The sequence below is a fragment of the Mya arenaria genome, chromosome 1 (assembly GCF_026914265.1).
Source record: "Mya arenaria isolate MELC-2E11 chromosome 1, ASM2691426v1".
NCBI lineage: Eukaryota > Metazoa > Mollusca > Bivalvia > Myida > Myidae > Mya > Mya arenaria.
The window spans coordinates 26,718,469-26,741,536 of NC_069122.1; the positions used below are offsets into that span (position 1 = coordinate 26,718,469).

General features: G+C 33.4%; 1 protein-coding gene across 5 annotated transcripts in view; it reads right to left on the bottom strand.

Annotated features, from left to right (window-relative positions):
- The window catches only part of LOC128237373 (serine/threonine-protein kinase Nek10-like), a 33,113-nt gene that overhangs the window by 8,751 nt on the left and 1,294 nt on the right, over positions 1 to 23,068 (bottom strand). For 2 of the 5 annotated variants that reach the window (XM_052952863.1, XM_052952855.1), the window contains exons 2-18: positions 19,516 to 19,576; positions 16,566 to 16,687; positions 16,038 to 16,136; positions 14,596 to 14,801; positions 14,145 to 14,212; positions 6,956 to 7,035; positions 6,579 to 6,665; positions 5,952 to 6,173; positions 5,555 to 5,639; positions 5,043 to 5,084; positions 3,311 to 3,350; positions 2,777 to 2,928; positions 2,227 to 2,565; positions 1,907 to 2,048; positions 1,008 to 1,232; positions 749 to 827; positions 229 to 358 (exon numbers count right to left, since the gene is read on the bottom strand). In XM_052952863.1, coding sequence (XP_052808823.1) covers positions 229 to 358; positions 749 to 827; positions 1,008 to 1,232; positions 1,907 to 2,048; positions 2,227 to 2,565; positions 2,777 to 2,928; positions 3,311 to 3,350; positions 5,043 to 5,084; positions 5,555 to 5,639; positions 5,952 to 6,173; positions 6,579 to 6,665; positions 6,956 to 7,035; positions 14,145 to 14,212; positions 14,596 to 14,801; positions 16,038 to 16,136; positions 16,566 to 16,687; positions 19,516 to 19,576 — 2,179 coding nt within the window. Of the gene's footprint in view, positions 1 to 228; positions 359 to 748; positions 828 to 1,007; positions 1,233 to 1,906; positions 2,049 to 2,226; positions 2,566 to 2,776; positions 2,929 to 3,310; positions 3,351 to 5,042; positions 5,085 to 5,554; positions 5,640 to 5,951; positions 6,174 to 6,578; positions 6,666 to 6,955; positions 7,036 to 14,144; positions 14,213 to 14,595; positions 14,802 to 16,037; positions 16,137 to 16,565; positions 16,688 to 19,515; positions 19,577 to 20,375; positions 20,661 to 23,068 lie in introns of those variants that run through there. The other 3 variants (XM_052952881.1, XM_052952871.1, XM_052952890.1) reach the window with 2 other exon arrangements.

Sequence of the window (23,068 nt, forward strand, 5' to 3'; positions counted from 1 at the left end):
AATAACACAAGTACTTATTAGGAACTCTGTAGAGTATATAAGTGTATCTGTGAAACTTCTAGAGCATACAGATTTGAAGTTAACGGCAATGACGTTAACAACATTGCTAACTTAACAAAGCACAGTCGGCCCATTTGTCCTCTAAAAACACAGAGGAAATATGAAGTTATCCCCGATGAGATTTGATCATTCTCGATGTCCTAAAAGGCACAGAGAACATTTACTTACATTTTTGACTAAGGTGAGCATGTTGGTGTTGAAGAATGGTGGGTCCAGGACGCACATCTGGTAGATAATACAACCCAGGGCCCATACATCTGCCTTCTCTGTGTATGGGGCTCCCTCTACCATCTCCGGACTGTGAGGAAATGTTATGGATTGTTAAAATGTTTCTGCAGCATTTAAGCTGAAGAGTGTTAGGTGACCTCAGACAAGATTTCCCAAATATTGCAACAGAGTCTACGCAAAGGTCAAGAACAAATGGATACCTTTCAATTGAAATGGCTTTAAAGGGTAATACAAGTCATACATTCATGAAATGATTTCCTGATGTGGTTGTTTTTGAGATGGTATCAATGTCATTATAAACTGACCTAAGAAAACTGACTACAGACATATTTCTGAATATTAGTCATTAAGGACAGATATGACTGAGTGATGTACCATAACAGTACTCGTATACGATGATCAGCTTAAAGTTTCATACTGAGGTATAATTTATAATGTGTAAATTATTGAATATATTTACCAGGAGTAGAGGATGGTTCCACACTGTGAGGTCATCTTACTTGTGTCTGTGCCCTTCACCTTTGCAAGGCCAAAGTCAGCTGAAAGTTGGAGGGAATAAACTGTTAACTGAGCCTCTTATAATTGTATTTCTTAGGACACCAAAAAATCGAACATCTGATTCATCTCTTGTTCATTACAAAAAAATATTTGCGTTCACTTTCTTAAGTGTTACAAGTCATCGAAATTTTAAAATAGTTGATAGTTGATAAATTGCTCACTTATCGTGACTTTATCATTCTCGCCCAACATGATATTGTTTGGCGTCAGGTCCCGGTGCACAATGCCCTTATCCTTGTGAAGATAGCGGAGGGCCAGTAGCATCTGAATGAGGATGTTCCAGGTCCGAGCCTCTGTAAAGCGGTCATGTTTTTCCTTCAGGGAATTAAAGTGGTCACTCAGGGGAGCTCCCTCTATTAGGTCCATTATGATGAATAGTGTACTGCCTGAAACAGAATTGAGATTCTAATTTTAGAACAAATTTTGTATTGTTGCATTCTTTTTTATCACCGGTAAATTATTTGGTTCCATGGGTAATTAGAATTAAGCAATTAAACAAGTAGTTAAAAAAGTATCATTGGAAACCCAGGCTATAATCTTCATATTACCCATTCTCTATAATAGAATATACCATGGGAAAAAAGTCCAGCGGAAGTTCTCAACGCATATATATTCATATACAACCATAATTTCTCTGCCCTGTTTTGCCTGAGGTATGTCTCAGATGTACAATAAAACATCTGAATTTTCATCTCATAATTATTCATGAGTAAGAGGTTTCTGCAGTCAATTAGCCCAGGGTATTCAATGGAGTTGTGAATGTACTGGGAAGCAAGGATGCAAGAAAAGGAGGTTAAACCTTACTATAAAAAGCATACTAGAAGTCAAAGTTTTAAGAAGGTTATAAAAGCTGAGAGTGGTCAAGAGGTTGTGGGTTCAATCTCCACCTGGGAAACATTCTTATGGGCTCCCAAATGGATGTTTTCTTACTACCGGTAATTTCTACCAAGGAAACAGGCTCGAGCAGGATTCTGTAAGCTATCAGCTTTCGTTACAATTGAGCTAAAAGTAATAAGCATAAGCTAAATAAAAGCTACTTTGAATGATTTCATCTACCAACCTTCAAGGAAGGTTTTGTGGTATCGTACGATGTTGGGATGGCGTATTCCCTGTCGCATGATCTGAAGTTCACTGATCATATCCACTATACTCTTATCCCTGTCTCCACTGGGCTTCACAAATGCTGGATTCTTCATGTCAATCTGGGGAAGGGAGAAAGATTTTAGATATGTTCAGATTTGTATAGATGTTTTTAGACTGATTTTGATAAACACAATTTTTTTAGTAAACAGGACAACCTACAAGGGAATTTTAATATTATTTTGGGGAATAATAATTACTATAAAAAGACAGCCCTGATGAATGTAAACTAACTCATACCTCTTTGAGAGCCACAAATGTCTGTCCACCACGTTTTCTCACTTTATATACACTCCCAAAAGCTCCCCGACCTAGATGCTCAAACACTGCATAGTCCTTGACATAATGCGTCGGAGTCCGATTCTGATTCATTTCACAGATATTCTCACGTATAGAATCCACAATGTCACTCGGAAGGCTGTTTATCTTTTGCACCAATGGTTTGTAGGCCGATAAGTCTCGATTATAGTGTCCGATATCGATGAACATTGTATACAGGTCTGCTGGAAATAGTTTCTTGAATAGACGCCTATTTCGTTCCATACTGAACAGGAAACGTAAGCTACGAAATGCAAACCGCTGAAAATAGAAACGAAGGTATTAATGTTAGAATGTCAAATTCTCCTCTAAAAAAGGCTAGGTCTTAACTTTTTCAGTACATTTTTGTTGGTTACTACAATTTATATCAATATTGAGTTTTTAGCAACTTTGTAAATTAGGACTTCTGTGTTTTTTTCTATTAATCAACATAATTTTTATGTTCCTCACAAGATAAACACCACCAAAATACCTGAAGGAGTGTGGATGCTTTCTTTTCCCTGTGCGAGCACTCCTGTGAGGGAGGTAAAATCAACAGCCCCAGTGTGAACACACCGTTGGCCTGGGCAATCTGATGAGCATTTGTGTCGTTGAGCACCAGCTCGGCGAGGGCTGTACAACAGGCTGAAGAACAAGTAAAACTCTTATGAGGGGGTAGATCTAGCCAAAGTACTTACAAGGAAAATCTTATGAGGGGATAGACCTAACAGCCAATGTATTATAACATGACTGTTGAGCTTTTGTGACATTCAGTACTAGCTTGGCAAGAGCCGTATGACAGGCTGATAAACAACGAAAAACTCCCATGAGGCAGGGAGTGAGTAGATCTTACAGCGTAGGCAATTTTGGGCAATAAATTAACTGTTACCTTTGGCAGCTGATGTTATAGTCTTTCTCACTAGCTTTGCTCCTGACAATGTTTTTTGTCATGATAAGTAGTCATTAACATTAAGACCATGCATAATTCAGTCCATTATCAAGCTCCTTTTCAGTTATTATATCTTACCTTGCTTTAACTTGTACTGTGTTTCCATAAATTCATCAGCCTAAAACAAAAATACACACAATTTATTTCTGTGAAAAGAAAAAGTAACCACATTAGTTGAAAATAATATCAAATTTATTTTAAATATAAAACAATCAAAAAAATATTAATGCACTTAAATTGCAATGAAAATTCTCTGACAGTACATAATATGTCACAAACCAATCATGACGTTAAACAGTAAAGGATGCTTATTAAATATATATGTTTATCATCTTATCAGTTTTTTTGTTGTTAATAATTAAACCACAACAAGCAAAAAAAGGATTTAAAGGGATTATGATGTCATCAGAAAATATGACATCATAGTTTTTGAAACTAAAGATAGAATGGCGTCACTCATTTTGACACATTTTTTTACTGTCCATTGAACAGTTAAGGTAGTTTAAGCTTCTGTTTACAATCAACATATTTATAATGGTCTAAATGTCCAATTTTTGCTTGTTGAAATTCTATTTTTTTTTTTAAGACCATTCAACTGTTGGAAGGGATATTTTACACAGCACACAATTTCAAATCAAACCAATTGGGGAAACATTGCACACCACGCTTTTTAATGAGGGTGATGACATGATATGGAATGAATTTGGGATAAATTTTCACCAAAAAGATGTACAGATTGCGGAAGGTATTGTTTGTAAATGTGCAAATAGGTTCAAAGATATAAAAAAACTAGATGTTCACTGAAAACTGATACTTCAACTCATGCATTTAGTGACATATAAATTTCTACTGTCTACTATATAAGAAAATAAAATATGGACAATCAGAAAACCTTTTTTCAGCTTACAGTCACACTGACCTTGACCTTTGACCCACTGACCTCAAAATCAATAGGGTTCATCTGCTGGTCATGACCAATAAGCCTACCTAGTATGAGGTCCCTGGGTCAAAGCGTTCTCAAGTTATTGATCGGAAACCGTTTTTCATGTTAAGGTCACACTGACCTTGACCTTTGACCCACTGACCTCAAAATCAATAGGGTTCATCTGCTGGTCATGACCAATAAGCCTACCTAGTATGAGGTCCCTGGGTCAAAGCGTTCTCAAGTTATTGATCGGAAACCGTTTTTCATGTTAAGGTCACACTGACCTTGACCTTTGACCCACTGACCTCAAAATCAATAGGGTTCATCTGCTGGTCATGACCAATACACCTACCAAGTATGAGGTCCCTGGGTCAAAGCGTTCTCAAGTTATTGATCGGAAACCGTTTTTCATGTAAAGGTCACACTGACCTTGACCTTTGACCCACTGACCTCAAAATCAATAGGGTTCATCTGCTGGTGATGACCAATACACATACCAAGTATGAGGTCCCTCGGTCAAAGCGTTCTCAAGTTATTGATCGGAAACCATTTGGTTTTCCGACCGACCGACAGACAGACCGACCGACCGACCGACCGACATGTGCAAAACAATATACCCCACTTTTTTCAAAAGGGGGCATAAAAATTGAATATACTAGAGTGTTTCTCCCTAAACCATTTAAAGGAAATAACTCTTTTTTTTAAAATTCATTGTTTCAATAATCATTATTGAGAATGTGAATTCCAGTTAAACTGTTAATAATTTCTGAGTGCTATTTTTTTTATTTAAATTTTAGTTAAAATGTGAAGAGGAGTTATGAATATGCTTCGTGAGTTCAAACAAAGCTCTGCTTTATGAGGTCCAATTCACTCTGCGACAAGTACCTTTGTCTTTGCACTTTTGTTCGTTGATGAAAAATCAAAAACCTGATTTTGGAAAGGAAAAAATATAATTTCTTAATTATTAACATCACTTAAAAGTAGATTTATAGACAGTTTATAAATTATTTTGATTTTAAGAAAATATTGAAACCCACTTTATGAGACGAAATCTAACCTGACTTTTTATTTTGAAATTCTAAAAGCATTATCCACAATCTTTAAACATAATCAGAACAATACCAAAATAAATAAGGTAATGACACCATTTTTATTTTATTTTTTAAGGTAGCATGCAGTGGAAGGAGGTCTGAATTCTACAAAAATCAAACAGTTGCACACAAGGCTATCTAAGATCATATGAAGGTCACTGATTGGTAGCCTAAGGTCACATGACAATTAGAAGCTCTGGGATTGGTAGTCTTCATAAAGGTCACTTGATTATAGGCATGAAAGCTACTGATTGGCTAATTCTATGGTCACATGACTAGCAGAAAAGCATTTTATTGGTCACTTACCTCATCCTGGTTGTTTGTGCGACTGTGAATGCTAGCACTTGCACATCCACTGGCCTCGTTTCTTTCAGAGACAAAACTACGGTCACTGAAAGAGGTCAAGAATTACATTTTAACTCTTTTCATGGTAAAGCATGTCACTAAGAAAGTAATGATTCATTTCTGTTGGACATGACAAATCTAGATATGATTTCAAGGCTAAAATAGCACCAAATATTGCTTCTAAAATTATCATTTTGAAATCATCAACAGGGAGTTTCTCAGAATTATACAAAAACTGGTTAATAAATTTATTCTATTGAATGTGCATTTAAATGCAAAAAGATATTTAAAGTTGAGCTTTCTTTCAACACAAAAGATTGAACCAGAAGATTTAATTTATTGTCTTCATTACACTTACTGCAGCAGAGAGAGCAGGAGCGGAATGCCTCCGATCTGTCTGACATTCATACTGATCTCTGGGTCAACACAGAGGTTTGCAATACACCAGATCACCTGGTACAACATGTTCGCATTGTCCGACACTAACTGACTGAGGAGGATTGGAATCCCATCGTGAAGTTTGATTGCGTCCTTCACTTGTAGGTCCTGGCAGAGTAGGCATAGCAACCTGGTGGCATGCCTGGACAGAGTGGAGGTAATTATGAAATAGTATTAATAACATATACATGACATTGTAGTTTACAAAAGTCAATCTTCTTGCCAAATTTTTGTTGTGGTATTTGGTATGCTTCAGAAAACTATGCACATGGAGGTACATGAAATAACTGTGCCTGGAGAGGTTGTAGTGGAATACTCTCACCTATCACAGTCATTAACATTCTAACCTATGTACGAATTATAACAATTTATGCCAAGTCTGTATGTGTTGGTGTTAAATAATATAATATAATCATGGTGTGAATGCCTACAACCAACCTCCTGACATCAACTCCATGAATAATGAGCTTAATTTGGCTTGGTCTAGATTTATTCATATGGAGTAAAGATTAATGTACAATAATAATATACAAGTCAAAAGACTCACTTTTTAGAGACATTATCATAATCCTGTATGATGGTTAGAAGTTGTTCAACACAGTTTAACTCTCCGATTGAACGCCTAGGACCAGGGCTGAAATGTAGGGAAAAATAAAATAAATATCTGGGATTGACAGCGTAATTCAATGGTAGTAATACAAAACATTTTGAATGGCATGTTTAAGGGCTTTTTCATACATAGGCTTGATTCATAATAAGGGTTTAGGTTTGTTAGATTGTTTATATATTATTTATCGAAGCATTTCTTTTAATTTAAATTTTGATTGAAACACTAATAACAGAAAAATAAAAACCTCGCGTTATTAAAGCTATCTACTATAATTGTATTAAAACCATGATTGCTGGATGTAAGAAACCCCATACCTCTGAGCCAGACAGATAAGAGCCAGCAGAGAACAGTGGAGGACAACCACATCATTGGATGACAGAAGCAAAACCAGAGACTGAAAAACAAAATAACCAGTTGTTAGTGGATTTTGTCAAAAAGAAATCCTTTCAGACTTTGATGGGCATTTTCTGGGTTTGATCCCAAACACACCATTAATGATTTATTCAAGTTATCACCGAGAAAAGGTAAATGGTTCTAATGTATATATTCAATTTTAAAATTCATTTATTACACAACTCTTCATGTTACTTTTTAACCAGTTTTACCCATTAAACAAATCATTTGTAAGGGAACTTGCTCATCCAGGGGAAAAATAAAGGGCTGGTATTCATTCGACATCTCAAATCAGTTCCTTACGTCAATTTTATATAATTTTCATTGTCAAATTGAGAAATATTAAGAAGCTTCTTGTTTCTTATATAAAAGTTTAGATTTTGATTGAATCTAATAAAGAAAGTATTTTTAAATTAATCAAAATATTATATTATATAATTAGTGAGATACAGTGAAACTGCGTTCCCTCAAACAAGCGGTCGTTCGAGAACCGGCGTTCCCTCGAGGTCGGAGCTTGGTCCAGAACTTTTTTCCTTCTATTTTCATATAAAATATACCCACGCTGCATCGAAACCTAATTATGTCGAGCAGTCGAGCAATATCCTCGGTCCCAAGTACACAAATCGTACTCAAAACCTTATGGCTCCCTCGAGGACATAATTTCACACTTTTTCCCGAACACGTTTTCCAAAATAAATAAACAATTGCTAGGTGTTAACATTTTCGCAAGTAGTAAAAATTGCAATGACAGTTGAAAGGCAATTTGATAAGGTGTGAAAAACCGTTTTTCACTGTTAACGCATGACCGATATAAGTTGATATGGGCATTTGAGATGATAATTATGAGAAGTTAATGACGAGAAGTTAACGCTTTAGATGTGGTCAGAAGGTTCTTTGAATTCACTGCCGATGCTGACCGTGATCTTCAGACGCTCTGTAGGCTGTCACGTCACATTTCGATTCTACAGTTTCGCGAAACCGACAAGATGCGCCAATCAACAATCCTTGATTTTGCGAAACTTAAATCTGACTAATGCCACAATATGTTCTGTCATTCAGATGTGCTTTTTCGTTAAAATAAACATTCCTATTTATTTATTGTTTTTCTTTTGCATTTTACAATTAGTTTACGTCAATATATTAGCGATTTCCATAACGCAACACATAATCTGTGTATTAGTAAACAGCCTGTTTGACGACTTCAAACTTAAAATACACTGAAAGATATTTCATATCAAACTGGAAAATTAAAAATCGGGTCTTTCGAAACATCGGTTCCCTCGAGGTTTTGGCCTGGTCCCTGGCGACCTTGAGCGATCGCAGTTTTACTGTACTTCAAATAGGAAATCCAAGCCAATGACCTACGTTAGATTAGCTGGATCAACTGAGCTTGTCAGATTCATTCAAATGCATCTAAAGCTTATCTGCTCTACAAAAGTGCAAAAGGTTTACAGTATTGTTTGATTTCGTATTTAAATGTACATGAAAGTGTGTTTGTAGGCTGTAAAATGTCAGTTAAGTCAACATGTCCTGGAGATAAGATTCAACAATTTCCACAACTTTGTAAACAAAACATGTTTATCAACAAGACTGGTCCGCTGTAAATATTTGATTGCTGGGAAAATTAGGTTTACAAGCTTGGAAATGAAGCACTTTAATAATACTCAAGTGCCTTTGTCTGTTACATAATCAATCTTATTTAGTGGAATGAAATTAAAAAAAAGTTTTTTATCGAAATATATTACTATGTTTACTTAAAATAATATAGTGATAATAAGAGTGCAATGGCATAAGCACCAACACATGCCTGTTGTTTTTTTTCAGTCTAATGCAGCAGAATCCTATGCCTTATATATTATACAATTACATGTGCAAATTGTCTCAGGCAGCATGTATACCAAGTTTCATTCAAGTCTCTTAAACATTTTTCTACTTAAAGTTTTGAATGCTGCCGCTGCTGCCGACAATGACGATGCCAACAGCAGCACTAAGGCTATCACAATACTTTTCATAAAAAAAGACGATCTAATATACAATGTGTTTTCATTTTTCCTAATTTGTAATTATTCCTTGGAAAACATTTAAGACCCCATATTTGAGGCAAAACCGCCAAATGACTTATTAATGTAATGCAGATTTGAAACAAGAGAGCCACAGCTTGATGCTATTGTCCATCTTTTTGACTGTTTGAATTTAAGCAAATATTATTTTTCTTGCTATAGTACATTATGCAGTTTTTCTATGGTTGTAATGATGGGCTTATGCAAAGTTTGACCTGTAAAATCTCTTTTGAGTCTGATTTACCCCCTAAAATGACACCAAACTACGAAGTGGAGATGATTTTATTTGCTATGAATATGAAACAATACTGTACTGCAAGATTCTAGATTTTAATATCTTTTAATATCTTAAGCTGCAATCTCACAGATTGACAGTTTTAACAATTTTTTAGTTTTTGTCTCAGAATCAGGTGATATTGGTATCATATTGCTAGTAACGCTTTTAGCAATTAAATATCAATTTTCGAACGTAAATATGAAAAACAGCGATCTGATCTTTTGTTTTTTATCTTTGGTGTTAAGACATTTAGGCATTTTTTGGATCATTCCAAGACAAAAAAATGAAAAAGTCAATTTGTGAGAGTGCAGCTTCAAGTTGAATAACAGACTAGCTTTATAAGTAAGGCATTCAAACTCATAAGCAGTACAAAAACAGTCAATGCTCATCATATTGACTAATTTAAAAAGAACATGTAATGTCTTAAAAAGAACTTGGAAAAAAATGTCATGTATTAAAAGCATCAAGTTATAACAGGTCTTCAGACAAGAAATGACTTTGCACTTCTTCGGACAATTACAATTCATTTGGAAATGTCAATATGGATAAAAACATCATGATATACACAAATATTTGACAAGTCTTGACTATAAATGGCTTTCTGAATATTTAAATATGGACAGGAAAGTTGATTTGTAATATTATGTTTAATGGCAGCTACATGTAGATCTTTCTTTGATTTTCTAAAGTTAAATCATTGCATTCATAGATTGAAAAGAAAACCCAATTTTTCAACTTTACCTAAATCAGGAGATAAAAATAAGACCCAAGAGTTTTAAAAGAATTAATTATGGATCAATTTTGTATTATCCATATAAACTGTTATGTTTGGACATGATCACATCAATATCAATCAATATAGTACGCCCCCACAGTAAACATTTTCTCTATAATATTAGGACCAACTATTTGTGACATTTTCAGACTGGCAGAATGGCATGACTGTTATAAACAGTGATATAGCTAATTTAAACAAGCATTACGAAGCTGTATTTTTGTGACAGAAGTGGTTTAACATGATAGTGTTAATTTTAACATCATTAAAACTTCTGAAGACTGTTAAGAATATTTTATGACAGTATAGAAATATAAACAACCTGTTAGAGTGGTAATGTCTCACACAAAAAGATAACAGCCATACCAATAGCTTTTAGCTTAATCAAAGATATTTAAATATCATTTTCATCTAAATGTTGTCGTTTAAAGTTTTTGACATATCACAAAAAAGTCATGCATTATTTTTTCATGCATTTTTAAAAAAAAATTATAATTATGTTTTATAATTATAGTTTTTAAACTTACCGGGTAGTGTTTCTTATTAAATATGATATTGTGTAAGAAAATGGTCTTAATTAAAAAAGTGAAATTATGCCCTTCCTTTAAACTACATCAGTTTTCATATTTATATCAAGAATGACAAATTACTTGCAGACATGACTAATCCTAGTCATTTGCAAACAAACATAGTTTGCAGGAATTTCCTCATACGACCATAAACAGCCTTTTAATCAAAGCACAGAATATCGAATTAGCTGAAACTAGAGCTAACCTGAATAATAAATATCCGTTCTTACGTCATCAAAGGTAGGTTCTGAGCAATCAAGCAAGATCTCAGAATTGCTGATGCAGCTCAATTAGAGACAATCCTTTCAAAGATAATGAACAAACAACTCTTCTACCTCACATACACAATTTATCTGTAAAACATGATTTCCTGATGAGGCATTCTGGTTAATTAAATGTATATGGCGGTGAAAGATATTCTGATGTGATGAATTTCATAAACAGAAAATGGTTGCGACCTAAAATTTTAACCTTGAATCAATTTAAGCTTGAATCAGGAAAATCCTTAATAATCTATGAAAATACAAGTCTGTGGAATATGATACGAATGAATAAAAGAAATAGCTTTACAAGAGCAAGCATATAACAATGCTCCCATGTTGTTTTTCATTCGGAAAAGGCATCACTCAACACTGAATTTGCCAGAGTAATGGACCTTGCACAGTTCCATATTACTCTGGCAACATGTGTTCCAAGTTTCATTTACCTTGAATACCTTAAATTGTTTTTGAGAAAGTGTTTACACACTCAGTGACGACAATGATGCTGACCATTGTGACACCATGGTGTCACACGTTTCCTCAAAAAATATGAAGCTTAAAGGGACTAGACACTAGATGGTCCAAAAAGCTGCGAATACAGTATTCCCTCAAAACAAAGCTAGAACTGTCAATGCGAGGTAGTAGGAAGCTAATAATATGTCTATGCGAGGTAGTAGGTGGCTAATAATCATTTTACATAATTAAAAGAATAAACGCAACACTCATATTGCTGTCTCATCTGAGTTTCCCCATTCAAAAAGTGCATAATGGTTTTCCACTTTAAATCATATCTGTTTATGAGTACAAATTAATATACCGACTCTATTTTTAAACTTACTGGGATTTACATGGTAGACAACCCCAGTAAGTTTTGAATTGGAAAAATGCGTAAAAACTGTGAAAGAAGCATGTGTCATAAACAATGTAATACATCAGTAAGTAAGATTCATTGTGATGTCAATTTTATGTAAGTTTTTGACAAAAAAAATTTTTCTTGCAATTGTATCATCTGATGTCTGGCCACTTTAATATTCAATATGGACAACACAAAAGTTCAATACTGTTTTGACAAAGCTGAATGACAAAATCCAAAGAACTTTGTGCAAATTGATTCAATACTATTATGTACATGATTGTACAACACTTCACAAAATATTTAATACCTAATTGATCAAAGTAACAACATGTTTTTGTTTGAAAAGCATTACGTCAATGTAATTACCAATTTCAGGAATAAACAACATTGATTAGATAAATTGTTTCTTAACAAACAACTTTTGTGTCAAAAGAAAACAATTATCCTCTCATATATAAAATGAAAGGAAGGCTAGGGCTTGTCAACCAATAATACTGACGAGATTGATTACGCTCTCAATAAAAGGTATCTACAACGTATTCAATTAACCCAGGACAATAAAATCCAACTACTGTTTAAGGAAATGCTATAAACATTCATCGATTGAAAACCGGAAATAAGTTGAGGCAAGGAATTTTTACAGCAGATTTTTCATCAGAAAATCTATAGACGTCATTCACGGTTCAATAATACACCCGTCCCAGGACACATGCTCTCAAAATTAAGAACATATTATACTGAACAACATTCTTTAAAGAATACTTAACAAACATTTTCTTTTCTGTACAATTTAAGGTTTCTGTAAGGGATTTTATAAAGCAGAGAAATAAGATTCTTAAAGTGCTTATATTTTTAAAATACTTAAAAATTATTTGATTTCTTTATATTTTTGCCCCTTCAAGTGTTTTTTTTATAGAAACGAGTTAAATCTTGAGTGTCCATCTGGTGTGTATTAAGCTTCGTACATTTTTCATTTATGCAACTTTAATAACATCTCTGTACGAAGGAAAATAGTAAGGTTACAATTTTTAGACTTAAAATTATGGAAGACCTCTCAGATTAAAAAGCTGAAAATTCCTATAACAGCTGCATTACATGATAAGTCTTCATGAAATATGATTTCTTTTGAATTTCATAATTTTCCTGTCAAAAAAAATGATTGCACTGCTACGTCATTCAAAACAGAAATTAAGATTATAATAAAGTATATAGTATTACAACGAACACGAATAATTTATTAACATATTTTTTCAGTACAATTTAACTTGTCCACATATCTGTCACAAATTGAAATTTGAGCCATAAATTACACCTGGTTATTTGCCAATTTACGATAATCTACGTATCATATTTCATTTTAATATGTAAAATATCAACACTATTATACTAATAACTTGTTTAAACTGGTGTTGCATTTATCAACAAGTCTCATTTACCCCCTAAAATGACACCAAACTACGAAGTGGGGAGGTTATTGTACTTAACATAAGATTTAAACAAAGATATACCTTGATTAAATTTAGTAAGTTTATTTGGTAAGCCATTTCATTTTTATGATTGATTGTTTTTCAATTCTTTAGTTTATTGTCATTATTTTCAATTTTGAAAATGCCTATATTTATTTGATAAATGTGCAGATGTTAAAATATAGTTTTCTGAAAGCAATTTTTAATTCCATTTTGTATATTAATAAGTCATTCAGTATAAAAGGCTTAATTCGATTGAAATTTTATAAAAAGCATAGGGTATTAACTATATTGACCTATTCAATTCCTTCTGAATGTTATTCACATAATATTGATTAAAATTATCAATTAAAACCTTTCCAAATATATAATACCAGAGAGGAAATCTATTATTTTTATTTGTTAACATTTACTTTTATAGATATGTTTGCATACATTGACACGTTAAACAGACATTGAGTTGAGACAGGTACAGTATAAAGTCCTGGAGTCCTTTCCATACAGGATTTTTAAGTCATAGCTCTTAAATTTTGTAAAAAAGTCACAAATGGCAACACATTGACTTTTTTTTATTTCCTTTACTGTGTGTTATTGTTTAATACTAAAATAATGAAACTATGGCAATAAGATAATTACAATTTAAGATCTTTATTGAAAGGCCCCCAACCCCCTAGAGTTAATTTTACATTAAATATAAATGTGGATATATGTAACATCATTGTGCATGCCATTAATCCAAGCACAGTTATAATTTATATCCCATAATCTTGACTCCCACTAAATGTTACCCACCCCTCCCCCTACCCTTTCCCCACTCTTGCTAGAATCCCCTGGTGTCCATGCCTACCTTGTGAGCCCCGCATGAAACCAGCCCTTCCTGTTGCTCAACCACGGATGAAAGCTTCTGGAATATGTCTGTAATAAACCATATTGAATTCATTTAACTAGTAAACAACATGAATTTCTATTACTGTTCTAATATTGTTCTGATATTGTTACAGATATTGCAATTCAAATTAATCACAGACTCTCCCCATTATGAAAAATGTCCTCTATGTATGTTTGTTATTCATGTTGGAAAATAGCTCATTCAGCTAATGTTTCTTGTTAACATTTACCCAACTTTTAATAAAGATGTATCTTGTAAGTCACGTGCTTTGTGACAAAATGAATATGAAACTGTTTTCTTCATGAACATTAAATCCTGAAAGAAATGCAAACTAAATTGCAGACACTTCAGAGAATTCTAAAAACCTCAGAAATGGAAGATTGTTTTTAATAGACTCGACCCTACTTACTGGTCATCTCCTTCAGTATATCGACCATACACGGCGTTTCTCCGTAGTACAGGTAACTGCTGGTTGCTCGCTCAAAGTATGCAGCCATCTGCCCAACCCCACCCAGCTCAAAGAATCGCTTCTGGTATGTCGAGTCGCGCATTAGGATACGGAGGCACATCAACACACGCAGGATACCGTCTGCTGGTGCTCGGTCCATCCATTCGCTGAATCAAATAGATAGAAGGTTGAAAGATCAAACTTACATATTTTGCCATTTTGAAACAAGTAATCACAATATTAATACATATCAATGACTCTAATTGGCACAATCAAATACAGTAGTGTGGTATTGTGGGGAAAAACACAGAGTACTTGTAGCCAACTCCTTTGAAATGCTTTATAGTGCTAACCACCAACCTGTCTTGGATCATTCTCATACACCAGAGGGATGATGCTATGTTTACAACATTTTAGATTCATCATTGTCAAGCCTCAGATGAATGAAAATGATCTCAGTTATGTTTAAACTTAATTTATTCTATAACAATTTTGAAGAAAGTTGCAACAGGCAACAATGGTGTTGTTTGGTAAACTGGAGTTATTGGCGAAAACTGAGTTATTCGGCTTAGTGAGCACCCACCAAACTCACACCCAAACTGGAGTTATTGGCAAAAACTGAGTTATTCGGCTTAGTGAGCACCCACCAAACTCACACCCAAAGTGAGTGAGCTAACCAGACAACCTAAACTCTCATTCCCTTTATGTGTTTGGTTTCATAAACATATTACAGGGGGGAATCTAATTCAAGTAATGTAAGACTAGTCAACTGTCCCAATTTCTTTGAGTAAAGCACTTGTTAAGACAGGGCATTGACCCATACAGCTTGTATGTAAGAAGGGACTTCCAAAAAGGTATTGAATTTCAATTTTAAAGATTGTGGCTTTCATGTCTCTCAGCACAAAAAGTTCATTCAGTTTTAGAATTTTAGCTAGTACATTATATTCTTTATAATATTACAGTGATCATTTCATGCCCACTTCATTTCAAAGCAGTTCTCCTTATTCATTGAAAATTGGAAGTCCAATTCTTTAAAAAGAAAAGAAAAGAAATATGATAATTGGAAGAAAGAAAATCTAGGTAAAAAACAAATCATCAATTTCATTTTTTGTCAATCATAATGACATATATATGCATACTTGCAATATCAAAAAGAATACCAAACCAACTTCTTTATAACTCTTCCTTTAGCTTTAAGAAACATAACCAAGTTGGAAAATTAATATTTTTTATGACAGTCCACAAGCAAGTAATTGAAAATCTGCAGTTCTGCACATCATTTTACAAGTTTGACCCCTTTCAAATTGTGGGTTTGCGCAAGAAAGAAGGAACGCCTTCAATTTGTATATGGATTTGCGCCAATTTTATGCTCAGCCATTTAAATGCTTAAGGTTATTTTATACCTGCTACAGAGTCTGTTCTGTATGAGGATTGAGAAAAGCTCCAGGAATCTGTCATGGTGTGACAGGCGGCTAAAGGTTCGCTCAGCATGGTACTTCGTCCTGTAAAAGATCAAATGAACATGTCGTACAATGTCTCTGAAAGCCAACTATATACTTTTTCTATCATGACATTTCTTCTTGGAATGTTTCTTGGAAGAATATAAAAGAAAACCACTCACTAATTTTTTGTTACACTTTTTACTTCACTGAAAGATGTCAAGGTCATGTTCAATGATTTCTCCACCAGTTGTGTGAAATCATCCATAATGTTTTGTTGTTGTTGAAATTATATTTTATCAAAATTTCAGCAAAACAAACATGATTAGGCCTTTAAATATTATTTTTTTAATTTTACTATAACATGTGTGTGTGATTTTTGTTATATTTATATATTATTACTATAGTATGGTAATAATTGAAATTTCATAAAACTTTTCATTTAAAAGAATACAAGGAACAGAAAGTAATTGTCATGGTAACAAAACTTACCCAAACTGCTGGAGAGCTGCACCCTCTGCCAGCTGACTGCCTTGACCTTTGACCTTGGCTGACGGGGTCGGCCATTGGGATGAGATTGACCTTGAATCATTGCTCGACGGGATGGAAGGTAGCTGGAAATGATAATTTTTTAATGTTTATCAAGTCACAATGATAATTATTTGTTTTGGGGGTTTGATTTCAAAGTAGACTCGAGGATAAAAAAAATAAGACTTAGAACAATGGAACTACTGTTAAAAATGTTGCTTTTTCTATAAGGCTAATAAATATCACTCCTTAAGTAGGACCAAGATAATGAAATGAAAACAAAAAATAAGCAAGTGATGTTACCACTTGATGAGATGTTTTATGTCATGCTTACTATTCAAATTGTTTCGATTCAGATATGATTCATCTTATCAGATTCACATTACGAGCATTTTCCGTACACTGGCCCAATTCCTTTATGTCTATTTCAGTATATCCTTACAGTGTAAACAAGTATGTAAATATATGGGAAAGTCTTACTCCATTGCGTTGGTATGATTTATATCGAAGAGCAATTTAAAATGGTGACAGTTTCATGGTAGATAACAGTTAAGCAAATACATGAATTGTGAGTATGGAAATGAGGTCCACAATGGTCCATTTCTTCGAGTAGACAATTCAAATACTTAAAGGCATTTTTGTGGGGTGTCTCTTAATACAAGGCCAACTAAGTTCCATAAATAAAATAAAATGGCATAAAGAAACAAAAATGGAGTGTGAAGAGATCTCATTGTCCCAGTGTTTTGACTACAAAGTTAAGTAATAAAGGAAATAATATGATCTTGAAGTACCGGTACTGAAAAAAACAAAAGTTTTAAATGTCTTATGTTCTAAAAAGATTTAAATACATTTTTGCCTTATAAAAACAGCTTTAAGTCTGCAAATTTGCATAAGAAAAAAGTATAAAAGAACTTGAACAGCAATATTAATAAGATTTTTTAAATTTATAGTTCGAATGAAATATGTAAGCTTTTTTCAATCCCCAATTATCAATATGGAAATTGACAATAAAATGTTTTAAATTCTAAACAAATTCTTTAAAATCCATGGTCTTTCACAATCCGTTGAAAATCTTTCAACAGAAATAAATCATGATTATGCAAATTTGAAACAAAACGAGCGGATAAAACAAATATTGCATGATGATCTGACGTCATCCAGGCAGTTACAAGTACATCGCCATTCAAATGATTCTAAGTTTTTATGAACCAATCCCTGCCCATAGCTTGCTGACTTTCTTGTGTTACTAATTTATTTTTCAAAAGATTTACACTTTTAAGACTTTAAGTCATATCCAATATTAAGCCATAGCAAAAAAATGGATTACAATATTTATTTTATTAACACGATATCTTCATTCATTGATGACAAACACCCTTAACAGATTAGAGATACAATCAACATAAAATATAAAACAAATTTTATAATCTGTGAAATGCCAATAATAATTTTACATGGGCATTGGTCAAAATTGGCACTGTCCCACACACCAGTGCACTGGTCAAGTGTTTGTCAGGATTGTTCAAAGTCTTGATGTTACAATGTCATTTCACCAAGTATCTCAGGAGATCTTCCATAGGAACGTCATTCAGAACAGTGCATAAATTGCAGACACTCCTTTTGGAAATCTCTCCTATGAAGGATATATCTCCTTGGTAGGAAACTGCTCCTTGTTAGGAAACTGCCCCTAAGCTAGGAAATATCTCCTGAATAGGTAATCTCTAATAGGTATCAAATTTCTCCCTAGGAAGGAAAACTTTCCTAAGTTGGAAATTGCTCCAAATCACTCCTAATTAGAAAGAAATCTCCCAAAAGTAGGAAATCTCTCCTAGGTAGGAAATCTCTCCCAAGTAGGAAATCTCTCCTAGGTAGGAAATCTCTCCCAAGTAGGAAATCTCTCCTAGGTAGGAAATCTCTCCCAAGTAGGAAATCTCTCCTAAGTAGGAAATCTCTCCTAGGTAGGAAATCTCTCCCAAGTAGGAAATCTCTCCTAGGTAGGAAATCTCTCCCAAGTAGGAAATCTCTCCTAGGTAGGAAATCTCTCCCAAGTAGGAAATCTCTCCTAGGTAGGAAATCTCTCCCAAAAGTAGGAAATCTCTCCTAGGTAGGAAATCTCTCCCAAGTAGGAAATCTCTCCTAGGTAGGAAATCTCTCCCAAGTAGGAAATCTCTCCTAGGTAGGAAATCTCTCCCAAAAGTAGGAAATCTCTCCTAGGTAGGAAATCTCTCCCAAGTAGGAAATCTCTCCTAGGTAGGAAATCTCTCCCAAGTAGGAAATCTCTCCTAGGTAGGAAATCTCTCCCAAAAGTAGGAAATCTCTCCTAGGTAGGAAATCTCTCCCAAGTAGGAAATCTCTCCTAGGTAGGAAATCTCTCCCAAGTAGGAAATCTCTCCTAGGTTGGAAATCTCTCCCAAGTAGGAAATCTCTCCTAGGTAGGAAATCTCTCCCAAGTAGGAAATCTCTCCTAGGTAGGCAATCTCTACCAAGTAGGAAATCTCTCCTAGGTAGGAAATCTCTCCCAAGTAGGAAATCTCTCCTAGGTAGGAAATCTCTCCCAAGTAGGAAATCTCTCCTAGGTAGGAAATCTCTCCTAGTTTAACAGGAAACCCCTCCTAGGTAGGAAATAGTTCCTAGGTTTGAAATGGCTTCTAAGTAGAAAAAATCTCTCCCAAGTAGGAAATCTCTCCTAGGTTGGAAATAGTTCCTAGATTGGAAATGGATTCTTGCATTTTTATAATTCTCATGATTTTGCCAAATGTATGGTAACAATTGGTGTAAGGTCAGTCTGTATATATGGATATATTCTTCAATTATGATTAACATGTTGTATCATTAAGTATCTCATACCAAAGCATTATTGTAAGTTCTATTTTGCAATTATTATAACATGTATGAAATATGTAATGTAACAAACCTGCTGATTGGTTGAGGACTGTTTGATGTAGCCAATCAGCTGCTGTAATTCTTTCAGCTCCCTGAAAACAAACATTATTAATTAAAGCATGTTTCAGAGAAGAGACAAATAGAAAGTTTCCTTAGTGCCGGGTCTTGAATCCATGACCCATTGAGTGAGAGGCAGAACCTATATCACTTAAACACTCCATGATAATTTAAGCCTAGTTTGGGCAATGTTGTCTTGAGAGTCACTAAAACACCTCAACCCCAAGAAAACATTTCATAGATTGGTATGAAACTCTTGACCCCTTGAGTGAGAGGTGGACACCCCTTTATACTTCAAGACATACCCATCTTCAATCTAAGACCGCATCTTGAATTCAAAGGTGAGTTAGTGAACAGGTTATTGCCTCAAACTCAACAAGGGGCCGTTTTATCATGAAACCAAGAAGCAGGACTGTCACTCCATGGTACAAAATAATTAGAATTCTTGATGAAATAGCCTCAAGGTTCCAGGCTTCACCCTAGGACTAAGAGGCACTTTAGTTCTTGCTGCCTCTTATAATTGACACACCAATAGTAATTCAATATGCTTCCAGCTCCCCTCACAATTAAGCTTAACAATTTCTACATACTATACACTTAAACTTCAATCAATTTTAAAGGATAATTCATAAAAATATATCATAAAACTTAAATAATACACCTACATATCAATTTACACTTGGACATTTAAAGTTTAACATGAATATGAATGACTTTCAATAACTGGTGCTTTTTGATGATAGTTTTTGCAATAACTCACTGCCAAACAAGGAGTTTTGTTTAAAAGAAAACTTGAAGAAAAAATTCAAAGATTAGAACATAAATGATATTCACCTTTTGCCCGACATTAATAGTAGTCAGCCCAAATCTACCTGATAGATAAAATATTCCTGAGCTACATTTTATATTGATTAGGCACTAGGAGAAATAATTTCTCTTAAATTATTCACTTCCAAATACTTCTATATTCCTTTCTTTAAAATATCTCCATATTATTCTTCATTTTTAGAGAGAAAAAATCACATGAATAAATATATTTCACACAGGAATTGATTTTAAAACGTAGTTTCACAACACTCAGCAAATATAAGCTGCAAGTTTAAACGGACTACATGTAAGTCTACAGAGCGTCGCTCCTCCGTTGATATAATGGCATTATCGAACACTACAAGTTCAATCACTATTGAATTATTGAACGGTTTATGTATATAGGATATTATCAGGCTTTGTGCAATGAGCCTTACTTTTGTCAACAAAGAATTACCAAATGAAAATATCGGTTTTATGATTCTATGTGGTGTCAAATCTAGGTTATTCTTTTGTTCTGACAGTATATTTTGGGCTCTTGACTGACTTTAGTGACAACGTTGTAATAAAGTATTTCATAATATAAAATTGACTTAACATACGACCAACTGTACTTTTTTATTCAATATGTTACTGTAAATTGGTCAGAGCATGGAGCTGTAAATGTGATTCCTTATGGGGGGTTTTAATCGCCTTTCTACATGTATATGACTTGTCACATTGAATGTAAAGTATAACAAATTTTAAAACTTATAAATGGGTCATGCGGAGTGAAAATCACATTATTTCTTTGTATTTTTTAATTGCAAATTAGATTCCATTTTAACAGCTTTTAGTGTTCAAAATTGACTTTTTGTCTAATATAATTTTACAAATCTGACATACAGTACATTTGATTTGATAAATCAGCGGTCAGCTGTTTTTTATTTTAGTCAGGTGAATGAGTAGATTTTAAAAATAGAGGCTAAGCCGGTAGATAAAATATAATCTTGACCACTAAGTTGAATCAAAACCATATAAGATTGCATTTACTTAAATAATTTTGGTATGCAAAGGAGTCACATTTAATTCATTATCTACATACTTATCTATCTATAAAAAAATACAAAAGTTATAAATGAATATTGCATTATTCTTTAAAAAAAATGCAAATAGTTTCAACTTAAAACAAATCAAAATTATAAAATTTGAACATTTTTTTATTTCATTTATCCAGATATCTTTATGATGTCTTTGTTTCATAATAGGGCCCCTCATTATAGGGACAGCGGAATTCAAAACTAGGTTAAACAATTAAAATGACACAACAAAGGAACCCAAGAACAATAGGGTTCTATTATTTCCTTTCAACTGGAGTGAGAGTTAAAACATTTTTTGAAAGTCATAACATTTTTTTACATGAATCAGAAATTTTAACAAAGACGTAGTAACAAAACTAAAACTTGTACTCAATAGCATTCTTTGTCATTAATTCTCTTTTAGGCTAATGATACTAATGTTGGTCATAAAGGTATTTAATAATAACATCTGAGAGAAAATTTAGAAATTAGGTGATTCATTTCTTTTTTAAACCAGTCTATGCAAATTTTAGACTAAAAGCCACTTCATTTTTAGACCAAACTGTATATTTGCAGTTTTAAGTTAAATTTAAATATCTGTGTTTTTTGGAATGATTTTGTGTTGTTAAGCATTTATTTTTCAGGAATGTAATAAAGATTTCTTATCAGATATAGGGCCTTTGTGCATGACTGAGGGTGAACCAGAGGAATTAACCCCCCTTTACAATATTTCAATATTGGTCCCCAAACATTTAATGATAAATGCTAATATTTGTTCTGCAAAGAATGCAACATGGCACTTAATGACTTTGTGAGGTTACAACAAATTGCTATGATAACAGATTTGGTGAATTTTTTTTTAGAACATTTGCTGACTTGATGATTTTTTTTTTAACATACACATTTTAAAAAGCATAATCAAGTATAAAAAACATATTTTTTAACCCCCCAAAAATAAAGCTTTTAAGTGATACTTAGATTAAGCCTTTTAAAATAATCTTCAGACTAAGGCCCACCCAATATTCTTTATGTTTAAAGACACAATCTTCTTAAATATATATATAAATGCAATAAGCACTGCAAATGCAATTTGTTGTAATGTTGTAATTCTGAAGATTCTATTTTGATGTTTTTATTATATATTAAACAAATCAAGATGAAATATTCAATCTGCTGACTTTTTTTTTTTAAATCATTCCATCGAATTGAAATAGTGAATACAATAGGATTATGGGTAATGCATTTTGATCCGGAAGGTTATCTTCCACTCATGTGGTATTTCGGCAGATTTGTATTTTACAAGGCAGTGTCTATTAGAGGTTTTATAATGTCTTTCTAAGTCTATCTTTTTATTCTAACAAAAAATTATTCTTAAACATGTAACATTTTCTTACAATCAGAATAACTAAATTTCTTTCCATTAACATTTTTAAATTAACTAATCATACTTAATTTTTATCAATTAAGTCAACACATAGATGGCACTTAAGACGAACTTGAGTGTGCATTTAGGATATCACCTCCCATGGAGAAGAGCATTTGAACAGCGTGAGATCACATCCATTTAAAGAAGTTAACAAGTTTACAAGTCAATACAAGTTATCCAAGGTCATTTCTTTTCTATTAAAATCCAAATAAGGTGGTGATTTTTTCATTTCCATA